This window comes from Pezoporus flaviventris, unplaced genomic scaffold (assembly GCF_033815535.1).
Source record: "Pezoporus flaviventris isolate CSIRO_AGI_PZ_B2104156 unplaced genomic scaffold, CSIRO_AGI_Pfla_v1 ptg000059l, whole genome shotgun sequence".
Taxonomy (NCBI): Eukaryota; Metazoa; Chordata; class Aves; order Psittaciformes; family Psittacidae; genus Pezoporus; species Pezoporus flaviventris.
The window spans coordinates 2,949,234-2,968,043 of NW_026892607.1; the positions used below are offsets into that span (position 1 = coordinate 2,949,234).

At 45.3% G+C, this 18,810-nt stretch overlaps 1 protein-coding gene across 3 annotated transcripts in view; it reads right to left on the reverse strand.

Moving 5' to 3' along the window:
• Positions 1–18,810, reverse strand: part of NEGR1 (neuronal growth regulator 1) — a 274,782-nt gene that overhangs the window by 54,876 nt on the left and 201,096 nt on the right. For all 3 annotated transcript variants that reach the window (XM_061469770.1, XM_061469771.1, XM_061469769.1), the window contains exons 5-6: positions 6,850–6,970; positions 1,223–1,374 (exon numbers count right to left, since the gene is read on the reverse strand). In XM_061469770.1, the coding sequence (XP_061325754.1) occupies positions 1,223–1,374; positions 6,850–6,970 (273 nt within the window). The remainder of the gene's footprint in view (positions 1–1,222; positions 1,375–6,849; positions 6,971–18,810) is intronic.

Consider the following 18,810-nt stretch of genomic DNA (forward strand, 5'->3'; position numbering starts at 1 on the left):
TTTATAACAAAGTACTTGGTGCTTTTATGATGTTTCCAACCTCTGCATCTCGAAGTACTTCTTAAGGGTGGCTACATAGTACCTCAACAACATAAAACTGATAAAATCGTGGCAGCAGCTAGGAGACAGATTCAGCTCTGCTCTGTTTGAAATTAAACGAAACCTTCATTTTACCTCCTCTGAATTGCAAATACACCAAATAACTCTCTGCTTCTGGCATAATATTCCTCTGTTTTCAGTTCTTGCATTTCCTGTTTACAACAAGTGTAATGTTTCCACTTTGCTGATGATTTCTCAAATAGTGAATAAAATGGCAGCAAAGGCTTCATGCTATTTTCTGCTTATTGTGTCTCCTCTGCAGTAATTCAGCATATCCTGACAATACAGATCATTTAAGAAGCGTATTCAGAAGAAAGTTGCATGGCTAGAAGGCAATAACCCCAGGACGTAAGCAACTGCAAATCTACATTTCCACCCAGGACGAAATATCTTTATGCAGATAAAAGCATGTAGGATATATTCTGAGTTTTGTCTTTCAGTTTTATCACTATTAGAACAGATCAGCACCAAAGTTCAGCTATGAACATCTTCGGCTGCCACTGACAGATGGCAACTGTGAAATACTACAAATTCACAGATATAAATATCTTTTAGGCAGGACATTTGAGACCTGTTTTAACAACCTTCATGCTAAAAACCTTAATGCTTTGCTTTGCCTATTACAACCGTAACCAAAAGATTTCACTCCGAGTTCTCTGCAACTGGTCTGTACCTTAGACCAACAACCAACGACCTGACCCATGAGCAGGGCTCTGGCACCCCCCAGTTCTCCAGCCCAGTACAGTCCTTGAAGCTTGCAGAAAAAGTTCATAGCTTTATTTACAGTGGTCCCTGTGCTCCAATGCTGCTATTCTGAGCAGACTTTTGTCATGCTAATTCTGCCTCTACACCACGACGGCGGGTTGGGTTTAGTTGTGGGTTTGATAGATTCATAACTCATTGATACCACCAAAATGTGCCATCACTTCCAGAACGGAAACCCTCCTGCAGCAGGGAATAAAGAACCCTCTGCGTCGTTTCCCAGCGCTGAGGAACTCAATGGTATTTATACACCTTGTGAAGAAACAGGGAGGAAAAACACACACTCCTATTTTTGGCTTTTGAATCCTTGTATGTGGAAACAAACAACCATGAACATTTGCCACATGTCCACGTTACTTACGGTTGAGAGGCAGGCTGGCATTGGTCGTCCCTAGCTTGTTGGCAGCGACACATGTATAGTTGCCAAAATGCTCTTCTGTCACATTGGTAACAGTAAGAAGTGATCTTGTGCTATAATTTTTAATAGTGATTCCTTGTTGACCATTGATCAGTCTAGAAAGCAAAAAGAAAATGTCTATAACTCATATACCACAGCAATGATTTTCTTTTATTCTTTCTCTTTTTTAATCTGTTTTTCTCTTGTTTTTCTAGATATATCTGGTAGCACAGTAAACTGTTTGCAAGCTGCCAGCATAGTCTGTCAAGCAAAATTACCACAGCAGCAAATAGGAGAAGTCACGGGCAACGCTGAAGCTGTGGGGTGTTGAGAGGAAAAGGTTCTGTCTGTGTGTCCTACAGTCGAAATGATGGCTGACACTCATAGCCCTGCCTGGCCACTGGACAGGACATAGCTCTCGGATGAAGAGCTTAGGTTTTAAACTGGGCAAACCCAACTGAATATTTAAATAGCCTATTTTGGGGCAGAAAATAGTAATGGTCAGTGTTTCAGAGAGTGTTTTACCAGGCTCTGGAGACTGCTGGTGCTCCTCACACACCTCCAACTGATGGCAGATGAGGGTTAGGTAACTAGAGATTAGACTATGTAGGATTGTGACCACATTTTGTTTTACAGGCCTCTACAGCTACAAATTAGACGTGCAGTTAGGAAAGATGTGCTCAGCGTCCTGAGACAGCAACCTGAATAGGAAGCAGGGAATGGAGCGTGGGAAAAGCTAAACCAGGGCTCTTTTCACCTCAAATTTCATAGGGACTGTGCAGTTTCAAAGCCAAGTCAGAAGCAGCACTGCTGCACTGGGGTAAAGAAAGATGGACAGCTTAAACTTTGTTTTAGATAAACCACGTTTGATCAAAAATGGAGATCAGAAGAGTAACCACATTATTAAAATACAAGCTCCAGCTGATTGATTACTCATAACCTCATATCTCCCATAAGGAGCAGAGTTCCAGATCAAGTATACAGTTTTTGTTTGCTATACTGGATGATATAATCATACATCCTGTGAATGAATGCAATCTTCTGGCATTCTGTCTAAAACCAGTTCAAGTGTATCATTAGTTGCACTTCTGCACAGTGTGGACTGACACTTGCTATCGTTACATGAGTGCCTCTGTTCCACTTGGTCACTACATGCTGCTCCACATGCAGGGGGTTTCTCTTGCCTGGGCAGCTTGTGCTGCTTTAAAAGACTCAGGTCTGTTCTGCACAGCCCATGGTTGGGCAGAGGACATAGCATGTGCCATGGACACACTTGGTTTTGCATGAAAAAATAGGGCTGAAATGCCTGGTTTGGGGTGAATGCTGCAATTAGAACATTCATCTTTTGTCCAAAGGTTTGTCTTTCCACCCTATGCATATGGATGTTTGATGAACCAATGACTGGGCAGCCGTGTGAGGAAAGGCTGAGAGGACTGGGCTTGTTCAGCCTGGAGAAAAGGAGGCTCAGGAGAGACCTTGTCACCATGTTCCAGTATTTAAGAAGGTGGCTACAAAGAAGATGGAGACTGCCTTTTCTCCATGGGACAACTTGTAAAGACAAGGGGTGATGGGCACAAGTTACTCCTGGGGAGATTCTGACTGGACACAAGGGTCAAATTCTTACCAATGAGAGCAACCAGACACTGGAATAACCTCCCCAGGGAAGTGGTGGATTCCCCAGCATTGGACACTGTTATGATTCAGCTGGATAGGGTGCTGGGTCATCTAGTCTAGGTCATGCTGGGCCAAGAGAGGTTGGACCAGGTGATGCTTGAGGTCCCTTCCAACCTGGCATTCTATGATTCTCCTTCTAAAACTGCCAATATCTGTCCCTCCTTTTTCTGCCTCTCCTGCAGAAAGATCGAAGAGCTTCCCCTGTTCCCAAACCCCTCTGCTCAGATGCTCCAGGCCAGCACTCCATGACAGCTCTATCAGTGTGGTGGCTCTTGGTAGGGTAAAGCTAAGCTAAGCTAAGCAAGCATGGATGCCCCTTCCCCAGCTGAGCCACAGCCACCATCCCTTCCTGCTGCCTTTTGGGGTGTGAATCCCATCGCTCCCTTTCCCAGGGAATCATAGGGTATAGGAGCAATACTCCTTTTCCATCTATGGCTTATTTTTATCACCTGTTTCTAAGCTACCTCCATCATTTCAGCCCATAACTGCAGTTTGAACGACAGCATCTCTATTTTACAGTTTTAAAGGTTTAACTCAATGGGTTGTTGGGATTTCTGCCATCCCCATTCCCCGTTAGAGATGAAATTGTATCAAAACTGAACTGCATCTGCTCAATGTGATCTGCTGCCTTCCCCAGGCTGCCAAAGGGATGAGAACTGGGAGTGCCTGTTGGGTTCTCTTCCCCTCCTTCCCCTTCCAGTGCTCCTGCCATCCAGTGCTTCCCTACATGTCCCCCCCCCGGGAAGAAGCTGACACTGGGGGCCCAGAACTGGAATGGAGTAAATGGGATGGGATAGATGTGCTATCAATAAGCCACACAATTAACAGACCGAGGAGTCAGCATTAGGTAGCATAAACGCAGCAGTTCTGAGGATTCCCATTTGCAGTTATAAGAACCAGATGCTTTTACTTTCAAATTACTCCTGTGTGCTGCTCTGCTTTGCTTATTGACTGAGCACAGTGTTTATGACTTGTCTGGGTTTTGCCAAGTTATTTTAAGTTTACCAAGTTATATTAAGTGCAGCCACCCTAGAGATTTCTTCACCTTACTGCTTTGTACCAGTAGTTCTAAAGGGAAGAGTGATCTCCTTTTTACTTGAGAGACTATGCATCCAGAGAAGCTCATGCATCACTGCCAGCCCTGAGGGGTGCCTTTGGTTTCATATTTGAATACCTTCACATTATTATAATATATTAAGCCATTCTAATGAGTTTTGTTGTTACAAACCTTAGTCTTGTTTGCTTTATCAAGGATAAAGGAGTTTATATTTTTAGATAGGTGCCTTTTAAGGTTCTTCCCTGTGTCTGTTTAATGTCTGAGATCTGATTTCTCTTTAACCCTATAACGCATCACACTTGAACAGTTGTGGAGCTCAGATACTGGGAGTGAGTGCAGCTAAGCCGTTCTCCTTTCTGCAGGAAATCCTTGCACAGCTTTACAACCACACATATTTATAAGTTTAAGACGCTTTTACTAGCTTTTCCTCCAATTTCCACTCCATTCCCAGCTCACCCAACCCTCTCTGGGCCCGTGCAGCCACCCAGAAGCTCCCACATGGAGCTCAAAGTACTGCTTTTGGCAGATAAAGTGCTAAATGGTTGGAAACCTGTCCATGAGACCTCTCCTGGCCTTTCCCAGGCACAGGAGGAGAGCGGAAGTGGTGTGCCTGCCTGCCTGCGGGGCTTTAGGCTCCTCACCTTGCCCTTGGCCAAGAGGGTCTCAAAGCAGCGAGCGCACCAGCACTTGCAGAGGATTAACAAAGAGCAGCTCTTGCGAGCTCAGTGGTTAGGCAGAATTGGTCCTGCCAGCTCTCCGCCTCACAGACAAGCTCTTTTAACTGACTGTAGTCTGCGACTGCTTTTATGTTTACTGTTAATGGCTATTTTATGATGAGATGATCCCTGGAGTCTGGAAATTGTGCGTTTGGATATACATTAATCTAAGTAACAATGATACAGTTTAAAGACCCAAAGGGCTTGTTTCAGACACTGAACATATACTTTAGGTTTCGGTTTTAACGCCTGCTGTTCATTTATTCAACAATTAAAAAACAAACCCAAAAGGTCCCAATCTAAAAAGGAAAAAAAAGAAGGTCCCCATCCAAGAGTAAGTGAAGAAAATGAGATCCTCTCTATGCTTTTATCAGAAAATAGAGCAGGGTGTGCACTAACAGTATATAAATCTAGTCTTGGAGTGTATCTGCTGATAGATAACACACCTGCTACTCTGAACTACCTGTGAGAGCTGACTCCCCTCAGGGCTGCACTAAAACAACACCTGAGCTGTCCAAGGCTCATTCTGTGCTGGCTCCACCACCCAGAGGTGAAGAGGATATACTGGAGGAAAAAGCAATGGGTTTCCTCTTTCCTGTAAGCAGTGGAGGCTCAGGGATCCCCAGTACCTTTGTACTGACGTCTGGCACATCTGCCAGCAACAGCAGAACGAAATAGGATGTGCGTAATGTTTGAGCAGTAAGACACAACAGGACAATGCATTCCTTGCTGGTTATAGCCAGCCTCAGGTGATACCCCCACTGAAACAGAAGGCACAATTTTGTTGGCCTGAAGTGCTCTGCTTAGGCTTTCCTGCTGCTCACAGTGAGAGGAATTGGTCAATCTTATAAATAGAAAGGCGATTATCACACTGGAAACAGCAAATTGAATCAGGAGGGCTAAACACTGCCCTACAATACTTTGTACATAAAAGATGTTTCTGCTGCAACTTCCTCTAACATGTGCACAACATAATTTGCATTGTTGGAAATAGATGCCAATGCATTTCACCAACAGAAGAAAAGCATTCACTGTTATAGATAGTAAAGACCAGTTATAGCATTTTACAGAATGATTTAGGGTATGGTCCATAGTTAGGACCGCTCTGAAAGTCACAAAGAAAGAGGAGCAGCTACAGCCTGTGAAGGGGAGCAGCTGGCCACGGGGAAATGAGCTGACAGATGGCTTCCTATGAAAAATGGTTGCTAATATTCTCCCATCAGCTTCCAGGTTTAATGGGATGTTTGGGTTGAGAAACCCAACTCTCGGAAGCCAGGAAATTCCAGAAGCTGGAAGGCACATCTGGACAGTCACTTACAAGAGACACTATCCGCTTGCTTTTGCACCAGTGTGCAAACCTAACAGAAATAAGCTCTTAGCTGAAGTAAGAGCCATAAACCAGTTTTCTATCCAAAAAGGAAAATATCTATTTAATGAGGTGGGTTCTAAAATTCTGCTGCTTATGGTTACACAGCACTAATGGCCTGGAGGTAAAGCTGACTGTAGACAAAACTAAAGCACATGGTCAGCTTCTGGGGTTCAGGCAGAGCGCCCCATGGATGCTGTGGTGGGCAGCAGCTCTGTGGATGATAAACCTATGGCCTAAACAAAGAATGGATCAACTGGGAGAAAGTTCATCCCCACGAAGGTTTGGTTGAAAGTCTTGTTCATGAAACAACCAACCTTTACAACCACAAACCCTCAGCAGGACACGTATGAAGATGGATGGGGTTTTAAATAAAAAATAAATAAATCCTTTCAGTAGAGTTTTTCAGTGCCTTTCTGGTTATTATACATAAAAGGCTGTAATTGCTGAAGCATATTGAAAACTTAGGTTCGTTATTGCAACACTCCCCATCACAGCCCAGCCAAGGGCTAACACCTTTAAGAGCACAGAATCGACAACCACAAGGAAACCAGGAATTTTCCCCCAAAGCCACACACAGCGCAGCTGCTGGAAGCCAACACCTCCGTTGGCTCTGGCTGCTTTAAACTGCTGTTTAAAGCTTGGCACTGAGCTCGGGACAGCCTGATGGTCACATCATCACAGGGGACAGAGCCAGCCTGGTGGTCTCCTCTCTCTTCCACTCTGGTCCCCAGCATCCCCAGCAGCACGAGGGGGTCGGCGAGCACCGGCTACTTACTTCCTCTCTCCTTTGTACCACTCAAAGACCGGGGCAGGAACTCCTGCACCTTCGCACCGTATCAGGCCGTTCCCTCCAAGCACCACACCGCTGGATTTAAGTTCCTGAATTGTGGGGGCAACTGAAAAAAAAGAATTGTAAAACGGACATTTGCATCTCCATACGCAGATCGCTCCACGCCGCTTCTCTGCAGCACGCTCTGTGTTACTCTGCCTGGCGCGTGGTCTCCAGCTTGAGTCACATTCAATCACGTTTTCTTCCAGCAGTGTAAGAATTATCCCACACAGCAGATTCTGAGTTATGTTCTGTGTATCTGGTGTAAAAAAACACAACTGAGACATGAAGAGATATCAAGCCCGTCCTGAAAAAGCTGTTCATCCGACTCAGTTACTCAGCGTAAAGATTAACTATTTATAAGTGTTAGTGTCGTGCAAGATGTATTTAAAATGTCAGAACCACAAAGAAAGCACATGAAGAACTGGCTGAGAGGTTTGGTCAGGAGGAGCCAGGGAAGGGATGGCAGCACCCAGGGCCCAACACAAAGACAGGACCAGCACCACTTATCTTTATAAAATCCCAGCCTGGTTTGTGTTGGAAGGGACCTTAAAGCCCATCCAGCTCCAACCCCCTGCCACGGGCAGGGACCCCTTCCACTAGAGCAGCTTGCTCCAAGCCCCTGTGTCCAACCTGGCCTTGAGCACTGCCAGGGATGGGGCAGCCACAGCTTCTCTGGGCACCCTGTGCCAGCGCCTCAGCACCCTCCCAGGGAAGAGCTTCTGCCTAAGAGCTCAGCTCAGTCTCCTCTCTGGCAGGTTCATGTCTTCTGCAAATGCCCCATAAACCCCGTTAGGCTCTGACAGCCTTTTAGCTCTTGTTTTGCATATTGAAAGAACAAACTTACCTTCACAACTATGAACCGATCACAAATATAATATACCAACGTGACTTTTCCCCGGTTGCACTGGGTACAGAGTTGTTTCAGTACATATATCTTATCTTTTTAAATAGCAAAGATTGTAAATAGCAATAAACATCTTAAAAATAGTTCTACAGATACAAAAACACATAAAAAGTGATTGTCAGTTTTTCTCCTTGCCAGCGAAAAGCAACCGTAAGCTGAGAATAAACCAGAACAAATTCTTCAGGAAAGATTATCAAAGGAAAGGCTGAACAACAAGCGCCTTCTCCCTGGAATTTCTTTTACATCTCTGGTTTTAAACAATAATTTATGTGCATCATAAAAGCGCCGTAAAAACCAAACCACAGAACTTGTAAATAACAACCTGTTTATTTTTTCCTGAGCAGTTTTCCAGATGTTGCTTTAAGGTGTTTATGTACATATAAAATCCTGACTGCCTCTCGGCTGCTTCTTCCACCCCCTCTCCCATTGCTCACGTTAAGAGACCATAATCTTTTATGGGAAGCAGCCACAGTAAAGAAACCTCAGAGCTCTGAAGGAGCAGTGTGACAGCCAGGTTCTGGCCTGGTGGGTCAGGTCCATCGCACACCCATCCATCATTACCACCACCCTTGGCTGTTGTTCCAGGTGCGTTGGACATGGCACAGAAATCCAGCTGTTACAGCCAGGGAAAACAAGCGTGCACTCTTAGCACTTACACACAAGCCTTGATGTTTAACAAAACCAAATAAGGATATTTTGAGTTTGATTAAACAGAACTGGTTCTCTTTTGCCCATCACTCATGTCCTCATCACTCCAATGAAGCAGACAGACAGACTACAGTCTCCAACAGCCAGCAAACACACCCCTGCCTTCAACATTTTCTTCCATGATTACATCCCACCAGTCCATGAATTTCTAAACTCCTAACCAGTAACATGAAAATTTCAAGTAGATAATAAACATAAAACTGATTTGCATGACTACTTCTCCGTAAACTGCATACGAAAACCATCAGACATATTTGTTACTTCATAAAGATAACAATGACACATAAAGCTAACTCCTTCCTGAGAAATGAAGCACTTCGTGCAGCCAAGACCTTTAAAGAATAACCTTGAGTGAGACTGATGACATGAAGAGCTGTGAATAGGTCACATTTTGTCTTTGCTCCTACAGCACCGTGTGGCACCGACATCTACTGAGAGCACCACTAACCTCATAGGTCAGCTTTGAAAGAATTAGAACTAAGAATGTCCAAGATGAGCCACACAAACCATACAAAAGCGTCAGCTGAATGATGATCAGCTCCTCCAGCTCCAACCCCTGCCATGGGCAGGGACCCCTTCCACTAGAGCAGCTTGCTCCAAGCCCCTGTGTCCAACCTGGCCTTGAACACTGCCAGGGATGGGGCAGCCACAGCTTCTCTGGGCACCCTGTGCCAGCGCCTCCACCCTTTCTCCCATAACCATGGAGTGGGTCCCTGGAAAGCTTTGTTGTAAGAGGCTTTGTTTTTCCTGCATTATGCAAAGGGAGTGAAAATATTTGGGTTTGGGGCTTTTTTCCTACTTGAGAGTGGGCAGGATTATTAACAAAAAGCCTGAGTTTGAAGTGAAGGTACGACCCTGCTTGCACACTGCTCAGACAAGACTGAATCCTCAAGAGCTGAGCAGAAAGAGCAAACAAAACACCAGCGAAGGCCTGAGTCACGTAGAAGGTTCTTGTCTATAAAGTGCCACCTTCCTGCTCCTCGGTGGGACCTGCTCACCTTTTGCGGGGTGTTCTGTGGGTTTTGGGGGACTTTGGTTTGCTTTGCTTTGGCTGTTTGTTTTTTAAATAAGTCACTGCTAATAAATTCATAACTCAAATTATCCAGAAAAACACAAAGCTTGCCAATGCTTTTACCAGCAGGAGCCCCAGGCACTGTGCTCCCAGTGCAGCTGGGAAGGGGATGCTGGCTGGATCCCAGCTACAAATCACGATTCCAGGCTTTGCTGTCTGCTGAGACCTAGGTTTGTTTGGAAAATATTGGAAAACTTCTGAAAAGGAAGGCTTTTTAGATCTCCCTTTCAGAAGGATTTCAGCTTCTGCTCTTTCGCAATAAACCTAAAAATCAATATTCCCTCCTCTAGGAAATCCCTGGTTAATGCTGGGATGAAAACGGAAACCAAAGACAGCTTGGAGTCACCATTCTCTCAGATTTCCCCTTGTCAGGTTGTTTTCTTGTTTGTCCTATAAAAACAAACTGTGATTCAGGCACGTTTCTGGTGCACTGATTAGCTACATGCTGAGCACAAAACCATCAGCCCCTACTGCTCACATCAGTGCAGAAGACTGAGTAACTCTCAGGTGAAATTCCACACCTAAATACCTGCTGCTCTCGGAGCCAAGCTTTGCTTTGGAAAGGGACAAAGATGTGGGAAGAGATTTTCAGGTCTCCACTATTCCGTATTTATTTTTCATGATTTCCATGTGATCATTTAAAGACTCATTTTTGAGAGGACATTTGTGATGTGCTCTTACCGCTGTGGGTTGTGCTGCATAGAGCTGCTTGCTTGTGCTGCTGGGGCTGCATGCGTGTTCCCCTGTGTCAAAGATTCTGAGATTATAACAACGAGCAGGAATACTTTATTGATCAACATACGTGTCCTTTTGCAAAAGGAAAGCTCATTTATTATGTTAACAAGTGGTCACAAGGTTCAATTTAATTCTGCCTTCACTGTTAGCCAATGTATATTAGTTGAGATCTCATCTCAATCTCCCCTCTGGCACATTAAAGCCATTCCACTTGTCCTGTCCCTACAGATCCTTGTCCAAAGCCCCTTTCCAGTTTCTGTAGCCCCTTTAGGCACCAGAGCTGCTCTAAGGTCTCCCTGGAGCCTTCTGTTCTCCAGGCTGGAGAAGAGTTTCTACAGCAGCAAGGAGAGGTTCTGGCCATCCAGGAAAACATTTTCATTCAGGAGTGTAATAATGATGACTTAAAACATTACAGAAAATCATTTGGCATCATTAATGATGCAGCCCTGCTCCATGCAGCTGACGGATCAAACAGATGCTAACAGAAGTCCTGAGTGGACAGCAGAAGGCAAGGGATTGATACAGATGGACACAAGCTTGAAGATCTGATGAAAGTTTAAAAAGGTAAAAAAGAAAGAGCAGCTTTAATCCATTATAAATAAAGTAATTACAGCTGGGAAAACAGTGGGAAAACAAGAGAAATGTTCAAGAGTCAACGCGAAAGAATCCAAGGCCAAAGGGAGGCACGTGCAGGTAGAAGTCCAGCAAGCACTCCCTCCAACACAGAAGGTTTTCCCTTCCACAAGTTAGATGGGAAGAGGTTCCAGTCACTTTGCAGAGACACTGATGTGCTTCTGCGGGCGTGCAGAGCACTTAATTGTAAATAACTGTAATGAACACACGCATGAACAAGAGAATAACAACTTGTCTCCAAGGTATAAAGCATCAGTGGAGAGTGAAGCACTTACCTGGAAGATCCTACGGGAGGGAGGGAGAAAGGGGGCGAGTGCCATAGAGCTCCCAAAGGGAGGGAACTTGATAGTGAAGTTATTGCTCTGATACAAGACTAAATAACTTGTAACAGTGATGTCAACAAGAGAACCTCCCATAAGACTAATCATTGTAAATGTATTTGTCATTTTTATATCTCCTAAAGAATGGTTACGTAAAATCACCAAGAAAAAGATACGATTCTATGTATGAGTTAGCAGTACCAGGCTTTAGTGACGCGCGTGCACGGGTTTACTCTCCCTGTGGTAGAATCTCATTCAGTCCTCTCCCACAGCTCATCCCTGCAGAGCAGAGCACTTAAAATAAATGCTTAATTTCTGACTTGAAAATAAATTACTGGAACTTGTTCATATCAATTTCTCAAAGATGTGTAAGTGCTTTGCTAGGAAAGGCTTTCTCAAGTGGGTGCTCAGAGGCTCAGCTTAACTGGAGTTATACTAATGCCCTTTCGCGTCTCTTCCTGCATGAAATGGCTCAGGAGGTAAAGCTGTCCTTGACCCAAGATACATATTTATTACTCCAATGAAATACATATTTATGTGTCCTCACCAGAAGAGCAGGACGGGAGACGTGTTCAAGGCCAGGGGCTTGGAGCAAGCTGCTCTAGTGTAAGGTGCCCCTGCCCATGGAACTGGATGAGCTTTGAGGTCCTTCCCAACCCAAATCATTCCATGAAAAGCACCATGGAGACAGGAGCATAACATAGCATAAGCAAGAACACTGATGGAACAGCTGAGTTGCTCCTGTACCACAATCAAATACACTGAGTTCATCAGACAACGGCGCAGTGTGAGAGCCTTGGGGTGGACCTGTTGGACATCTGGGGACAGATGAGCACCACAGAGTGCATACGCATGCTCCGATGCGTGCACATCCTCTTTAATTTTAGTGGAGCAACTGAAGTTTCAATAAATACCTCTGTTAAAGTCTCACATGAGGGTGCTGAGTGCTCACTGCACTCCATCTCTAGCGCAGCGTGTTAATGAAGAAGATGTGAAAACGATCATCTTCACTCTATAATTACTTTCTGCTCAGCTGATAACACCAACATGTTTGCATGAGTCAGGCGCCTGTGCTGGGGAAACCAAATTGTACAACTTATGCTCCATCCCGGAACGCTGCAGAGCTTTGCTGAATCTGCTTTCCCACCCAAATATTTTCATCTTGCTTGTAAATGTCTAAAGGAACAGTTAAAACAATGCACGCAGCACCCTGGCATTCATACAGGCACAGAAAGCCTGCAAAGAACCTCCAGCTAGAACAGGTTTCTTCTTTTACTGTTTTAATGAGCTTCGGGACTCTCATGCACATTAGTTATGTTGCCCTAATTACTCATTATAATTCTAATGTGCATTTTATATTTAATTACAATGCTTATAAAGATTCGGTATGGACAGTAAATTATTATAACTAGCATGTGCATAATGATGATGAGCTGCATTTATTAACTTTTACACTAGCATTCAGGGCTGGCAACTTCCAATTTCACCTTTGTGATTAACCATATTGTCAAACTGCACGAACAGTTTGGGGGCATTAATTGGAAATGTCAAAAAAAAGAGAGTCTTCTTTTCCTGCTGATTTTCATCAGGTTTTAATTTGGCATCTTCACGTAGCCTTTTGTTAGGGAAATTGCTCTCTGGTGTGTTAAGATAAAGACTTCCGGGTGAGAGAACAGGTTTTCTGAGATCTCTTTTTTTCCCTTCAGATATGAGCAATATTCAAATATATTAATTTATTAATCAAATACATTTGAATATATGAGCAATTATTCAAATATATTAATTAGATATATTTTATATATATATACACACACATGCATAGAATTTCACCAATAAAGTAACAAATCTTTGCAAGGAAACAGCATCACTGGTACTTTATGTAAGTAAAATGGTTTCCAAAACACTGCATTATTTAATTTCTCTAACTTATTCAGAGCGCCAGCCCTACCTATTCCCAGCCTAATGGAGTGGTTTAAGAAGTGCCTCTTCATATCAGAAACTTCACAAGTGTGTGGCAACATTTGAGACATGCCTTTAACAACCACTGGGCTGAGCAACTTAATAAGCTCCTTTTTTTCCCATCTTTTCTTGATGACTTATCAAAACCCACTGAATTCAGTGTGATTTTGATGTGCTTATATGCATTTATATGCAAACACACAAGGTACCAATAGGAATTCAGTTCAGCTCCTGCATTTCTAGATGTAACCCAGCGTGCTTTGCCCTTTTCCTATTCAGGCTCTAACTTCTCAGAACAACCTATTTAAATATTGATTTATTAAGCAATTCTGTAAACACCTTGTACCAGCCAGCAGAAAACAGTCTCAAGCATTCCCTGTGTGTAATCTGGCACGTGGCACGGTGCAGCAGAGCATCTCCCTCAGCTCTAACAATCACATTGTAACAGGCCATCAAAATCTCTGGCTGCTGTGCAAGTCAGGTTTTGGCATAGAAAACCTCCCAGCGTTGAGAGGAAAGCTCAAAATCCACGGGTAATTGTGTGGGAGAAATATAGAACAATCAGTAACACAAAATAATACTTAATAAGTAGTAGGCCAGCAGAGAGGCATTCTTAACCATGAGGTTTATGAGCATTTTAGTGATAAGGATAAGAAAGAATAGGAAGAAAGTTGACAAAACCTCCCCTAACCAGCAAAGAGAACAAAGGCCTCTGAGGAGCTACATATGAAAGCACAAGTTAGTGCACAGCAGAAGGGCTGCTTTGTTTTACTTCCCATTACACTTCATCTTCTTGCTTCATCTATTTAATCCGTCTGGTTTCCAACAATGCATTTTTCTAATCATATTCCCTTTAAGGTAGCTTTGTCAATGTAATTTATCCCCTGTTAAAGGAGTTGGCACTAGTGTATGGACACAAAATCTTTGAGCAGCTTGGTCACAGCATCCATGGGGTGGGCAGCTGCAGGATTCACATCCCAGGATCAGTGCCTGGTGGTACCCATGGTGACTATATAGATGAGCATTTGTGCATCGGTATTTGTGCACCAAAAAGAGCATGACCAGCAGGTTGAGAGGGTGATCCTGCCCCTCTGCTCTTGTGAGACCTCACCTGGAGCATTGTGTGCAGTTCTGGTGTCCTCAACATAAAAAGGACATGGAACTGTTGGAACAAGTCCAGAGGAGGCCACGAGGATGCTCAGGGGCTGGAGCACCTCCTGTATGAAGACAGGCTGAGAACGCTGTGGCTGTTCAGGCTGGGGAAGAGAAGCTGCGTGGAGACCTCAGAGCAGCCTGGGGAGGACAGCCAGGTCGGGAGAATCTCATATGAGTGTTTACACAACAGCATCACACCCTCCCTTTCCACAGGCATAATTGAAACCACAATGAGCAAACATGAAACAAATCCTGTATTTGCATACAAGAGTTGGTAGTAATTTAAAAGGAACAGATGCACAAAACATAAACAGGGCTGTAAATGTTTGGAGTTTGGCGTTGTTTGATACGGTGGAGTTGGTTTTAATCTTTCATTGGCCAGCGAGGCTTGATTCAGATTTAACTGGAGTCAAAGTCTTTGTATTGACTTCAGTGGGCTTTGAACGGGGCCCAGAAAGAGCTGCAATAAAAGGATTTCAGTTTTCAAAACCAACAAAGTAAAAAACCCCACAACTTGAAAGAGCCAGAGTATAACACGGACAGCTCTTGTCACATAACTCCTCCTTTTAGACACTATTCTCCTACAGCTGCAATTCGAGGGAGAAGTTGCCATCAATGTTTTCTCATCAGCACAGAAACCATGTACAGGAAAAAAATGTATGTCTTTGGGTAATGCTGAGCTACCTTAGGAAAGAACGTTTCCATGTGGGACAGGAGCACCAGCATGACAGGACATGTTGGGAAAAAGGAAGTCCACTGCCCTGGACTTCAAAAGAGCAGACTTTGGCCTCTTCAGGAACCTGCTTAGGAAGGTTCCATGGGATACAGCCCTAGAGGGCAGAGGGTCCCAAGGCTGTTGGTTGATATTCAAGGATCACCTGCTGCAAGCTCAGGAGTGCTGCATCCCAACCAGAAGGAAGTGCAGCAGGAGGGCCAGGAGACCTCCTTGGATGGATAAGGAGCTCCTGAGGAAAATTCAATTGAAAAAAAAGGCTTATAATAAGTGGCAGCAAGGACAGGTGGCCTGGGAAGTTGTCTGAGAAGCTAGGGACCAGGTTAGGAAAGTTAAGGCCCAGTTAGAATTAAACTTAGCTAGAGGTATTAAAGATAACAGGAAGGGATTCTACAGGTACATAGCAAATAAAAAACAGACAAGGGAGAATGTAGGCCCCCTCAGGAAGCTCTCAGGAGAACTGGTTACACAGGATCTGGGGAAGGCTGAGGTTCTGAATGACTTCTTTGCCTCAGTCTTCACTTGCAAAGGCTCTGACCACACCACCCAAGTCTTGGAAGGCAGATGCAGGGACTGTGAGAATGAAGACCTTGCGCCCACTGTAGGAGAGGATCTGGTTCGAGACCATCTTAAAAATCTGAACGTGCACAAGTCCATGGGTCCTGATGAGATCCACCCGGGGGTCCTGAAGGAGCTGGCGAATGAAGTTGCAAAGCCACTGGCCATCATATTTGAGAAATCATGGCAGTCAGGTGAAGTTCCCGACAACTGGAAAAAGGGAAATATAACCCCCATCTTCAAGAAGGGGAAAATGGATGACCCGGCGAATTACAGAGCAGTCAGTGTCACCTCTGTGCCTGGCAAAATCTTGGAGCAGATTCTCCTGGAAGGCATGCTAAGGCACATGAAAATCAACAAGGTGCTTGGTGACAGCCAGCAGGGCTTCACTAGGGGGAAATCCTGCCTGACCAATTTGGTGGCCTTCTATGATGGGGCTACAGAACTGATGGACAGGGGTAGAGCAGTTGATGTCATCTACCTGGACTTGTGCAAAGCATTCAACACTGCCCCACACGACACCCTTGTCTCTACATTGGAGAGACATCAATTTGATGGATGGACCACTCAGTGGATAAAGAACTGGCTGGATGGCTGCACACAAAGAGTTGTGGTCAATAGCTCAGTGTCCAGCTGGAGACCAGTAACGAGTGGTGTCCCTCAGGGATCGGTGTTGGGACCGGTCTTGTTCAACATCTTTGTCGCTGACATGGACAGTGGGATTGAGTGCACCCTCAGCAAGTTTGCCGATGACACCAAGCTGTGTGGTTCGGTTGATACCCTGGAGGGAAGGAATGCCATCCAGAGGGACCTTGACACACTTGTGAGGTGGGCTGATGCCAGCCTCATGGGGTTTAACCATGCCAAGTGCAAGGTCCTACACCTGGGTGGGAGCAATCCCAGGCACAGCTACAGGTTGGGCAGAGAAGAGATTCAGAGCAGCCCTGTGGAGAAGGACTTGGGGGTGTTGGTCGATGAGAAAATGAACATGAGCCGGCTTCAGTGTGCGCTTGCAGCCCAGAAACCAACCGTATCCTGGGCTGCATCCAAAGGAGCGTGACCAGCAGGTCGAAGGAGGTGATCCTGCCCCTCTGCTCTGCTCCTGTGAGACCTCACCTGGAGCATTGTGTGCAGTTCTGGTGTCCTCAACATAAAAAGGACATGGAACTGTTGGAACAAGTCCAGAGGAGGCCACGAGGATGCTCAGGGGCTGGAGCACCTCCTGTATGAAGACAGGCTGAGGAAGTTGGGGCTGTTCAGCCTGGAGAAGAGAAGGCTGCGTGGAGACCTCAGAGCAGCCTTCCAGTATCTGAAGGGGGCCTATAGGGATGCTGGGGAGGGACTCTTCATTAGGGACTGTAGTGACAGGACAAGGGGTAACGGGTTGAAGCTTAAACAGGGGAAGTTTAGATTGGATATAAGAAGGAAATTCTTTCCTGTGAGGGTGGTGAGGCACTGGAATGGGTTGCCCAGGGAGGTTGTGAATGCTTCACCCCTGGCAGTGTTCAAGACCAGGTTGGAGGAGGCCTTGGGTGATATGATTTAGCGTAAGGTGTCCCTGCCCATGGCAGGGGGGGTTGGACCTGGATGATCTTAAGATCCTTTCCAACCCTAACTATTCTATGATTCTATGATACGCTGTCATCCCTGTTCGCCTAGGGAGCCAGGCATCCCACCCTAGCCGTGCTCAGTGGCTTCCCTAACAGGGACTCACATGGGAAACCTCCCTCCTCCATCAGTTCCCACTGGAAAAGCTTCCTCTCAGTTAACGTGCCATCGCACCCTGCTGCAGTTCCTTTATCTCAGCAAGTTATTCAAATGTGAGTGGGGAGGTTAAAGGGGAAAAACGAGTAGCACCATCCTGGAGTGGTACTAAGGAGTGAGGAGGAGGAAAGGGGATGCTTTCATACATCTGATGCAAATCCAGAAGGAAGAGTTGGCTGGGAGCCTGGGTGTGAACAAACATGAGTGCTTTTACTTTGCTATTTCTCTCCCCCTAAGGAAGATAAAAGCAATGGACTTCAACAAATTCCAGGAATTACTAAGTAGATCTTTTGGCAGTAAAGCTGAGGAGAAAGTGAATTAAAGCAAGCTGGTAGTTTTCCAAGGAAAGAAAGTTTGGAACAAAAATGCAAAATGCCTTAGAGCAGGTCAGCAATGCAGCAAGAGACCTACGAGTTCTACTGGAGCACAGCCAGGAAACCAACAGCACAGAAGCAGGCAAGACAGGCATGAGACATAGAATCATAGAATAGTTCTGGTTGGAAAGGCCCTTAAGATCATCTAGTTCCAACTCCCCTGCCATGGGGGCAATGCCAGCATTGCCGTCAAGGGCAATGAGAAACCACACCAGACATACAGCATTAGTCCTAAAGGAAAAAGTCATCCCACTGCTCATTTTTGCCCTCTGTGGTGCGCAGACCACTGAGACACCCACGGCAGTATGTTCTGCACCACCACGCTTGTAGCTTGACCTTACGTGAAAACACGGCAGTCATTAACCAAAACCCTGAATACTGGACCCAAAACAAAGCCTGGGGAGCCACCTGCCCTTGGCCTGGCAAGGAGCCTTGGGATGACAAATAGTTTTGGATCCTCAGCATGAATGTTTTTTCTCATCCGTGTTTCTCACACTTGCACCCGTAAGTGCCACATGTCAAAAGCTGATGAACGTCAACACATGACATCTGCCTTCCCCGATGATACATGGGAATTAGTGAGGCAACGTGAGTTGTTGTTGATGAATCTGTGGTAGCTGTTACCCTCCTCGGGTTATCTCCCAGGTACGAACACATCTTGTGACAGTTCCAGCATGTGTCTGAAGGCTGGAGACATGCCAGGCATCTGCCAATCCCTTCCAAACAACAGGCACCCAGGGCCTCGGCTCCCAGGAGCAATCCCAACCTTTCCAAAGTCTCCAAAATAACGGTTTCATCATCAGTGGTTTTGATGAAGGTTACTAACCCCACCTGGTGATTTGAGACAGCAATTCATTTAGAGAATCCCAGCCTGGTTTGTGTTGGAAGGGACCTCAACGCTCATCCAGCTCCAACCCCTGCCACGGGCAGGGACCCCTTCCACCAGAGCAGCTTGCTCCAAGCCCCTGTGTCCAACCTGGCCTTGAGCA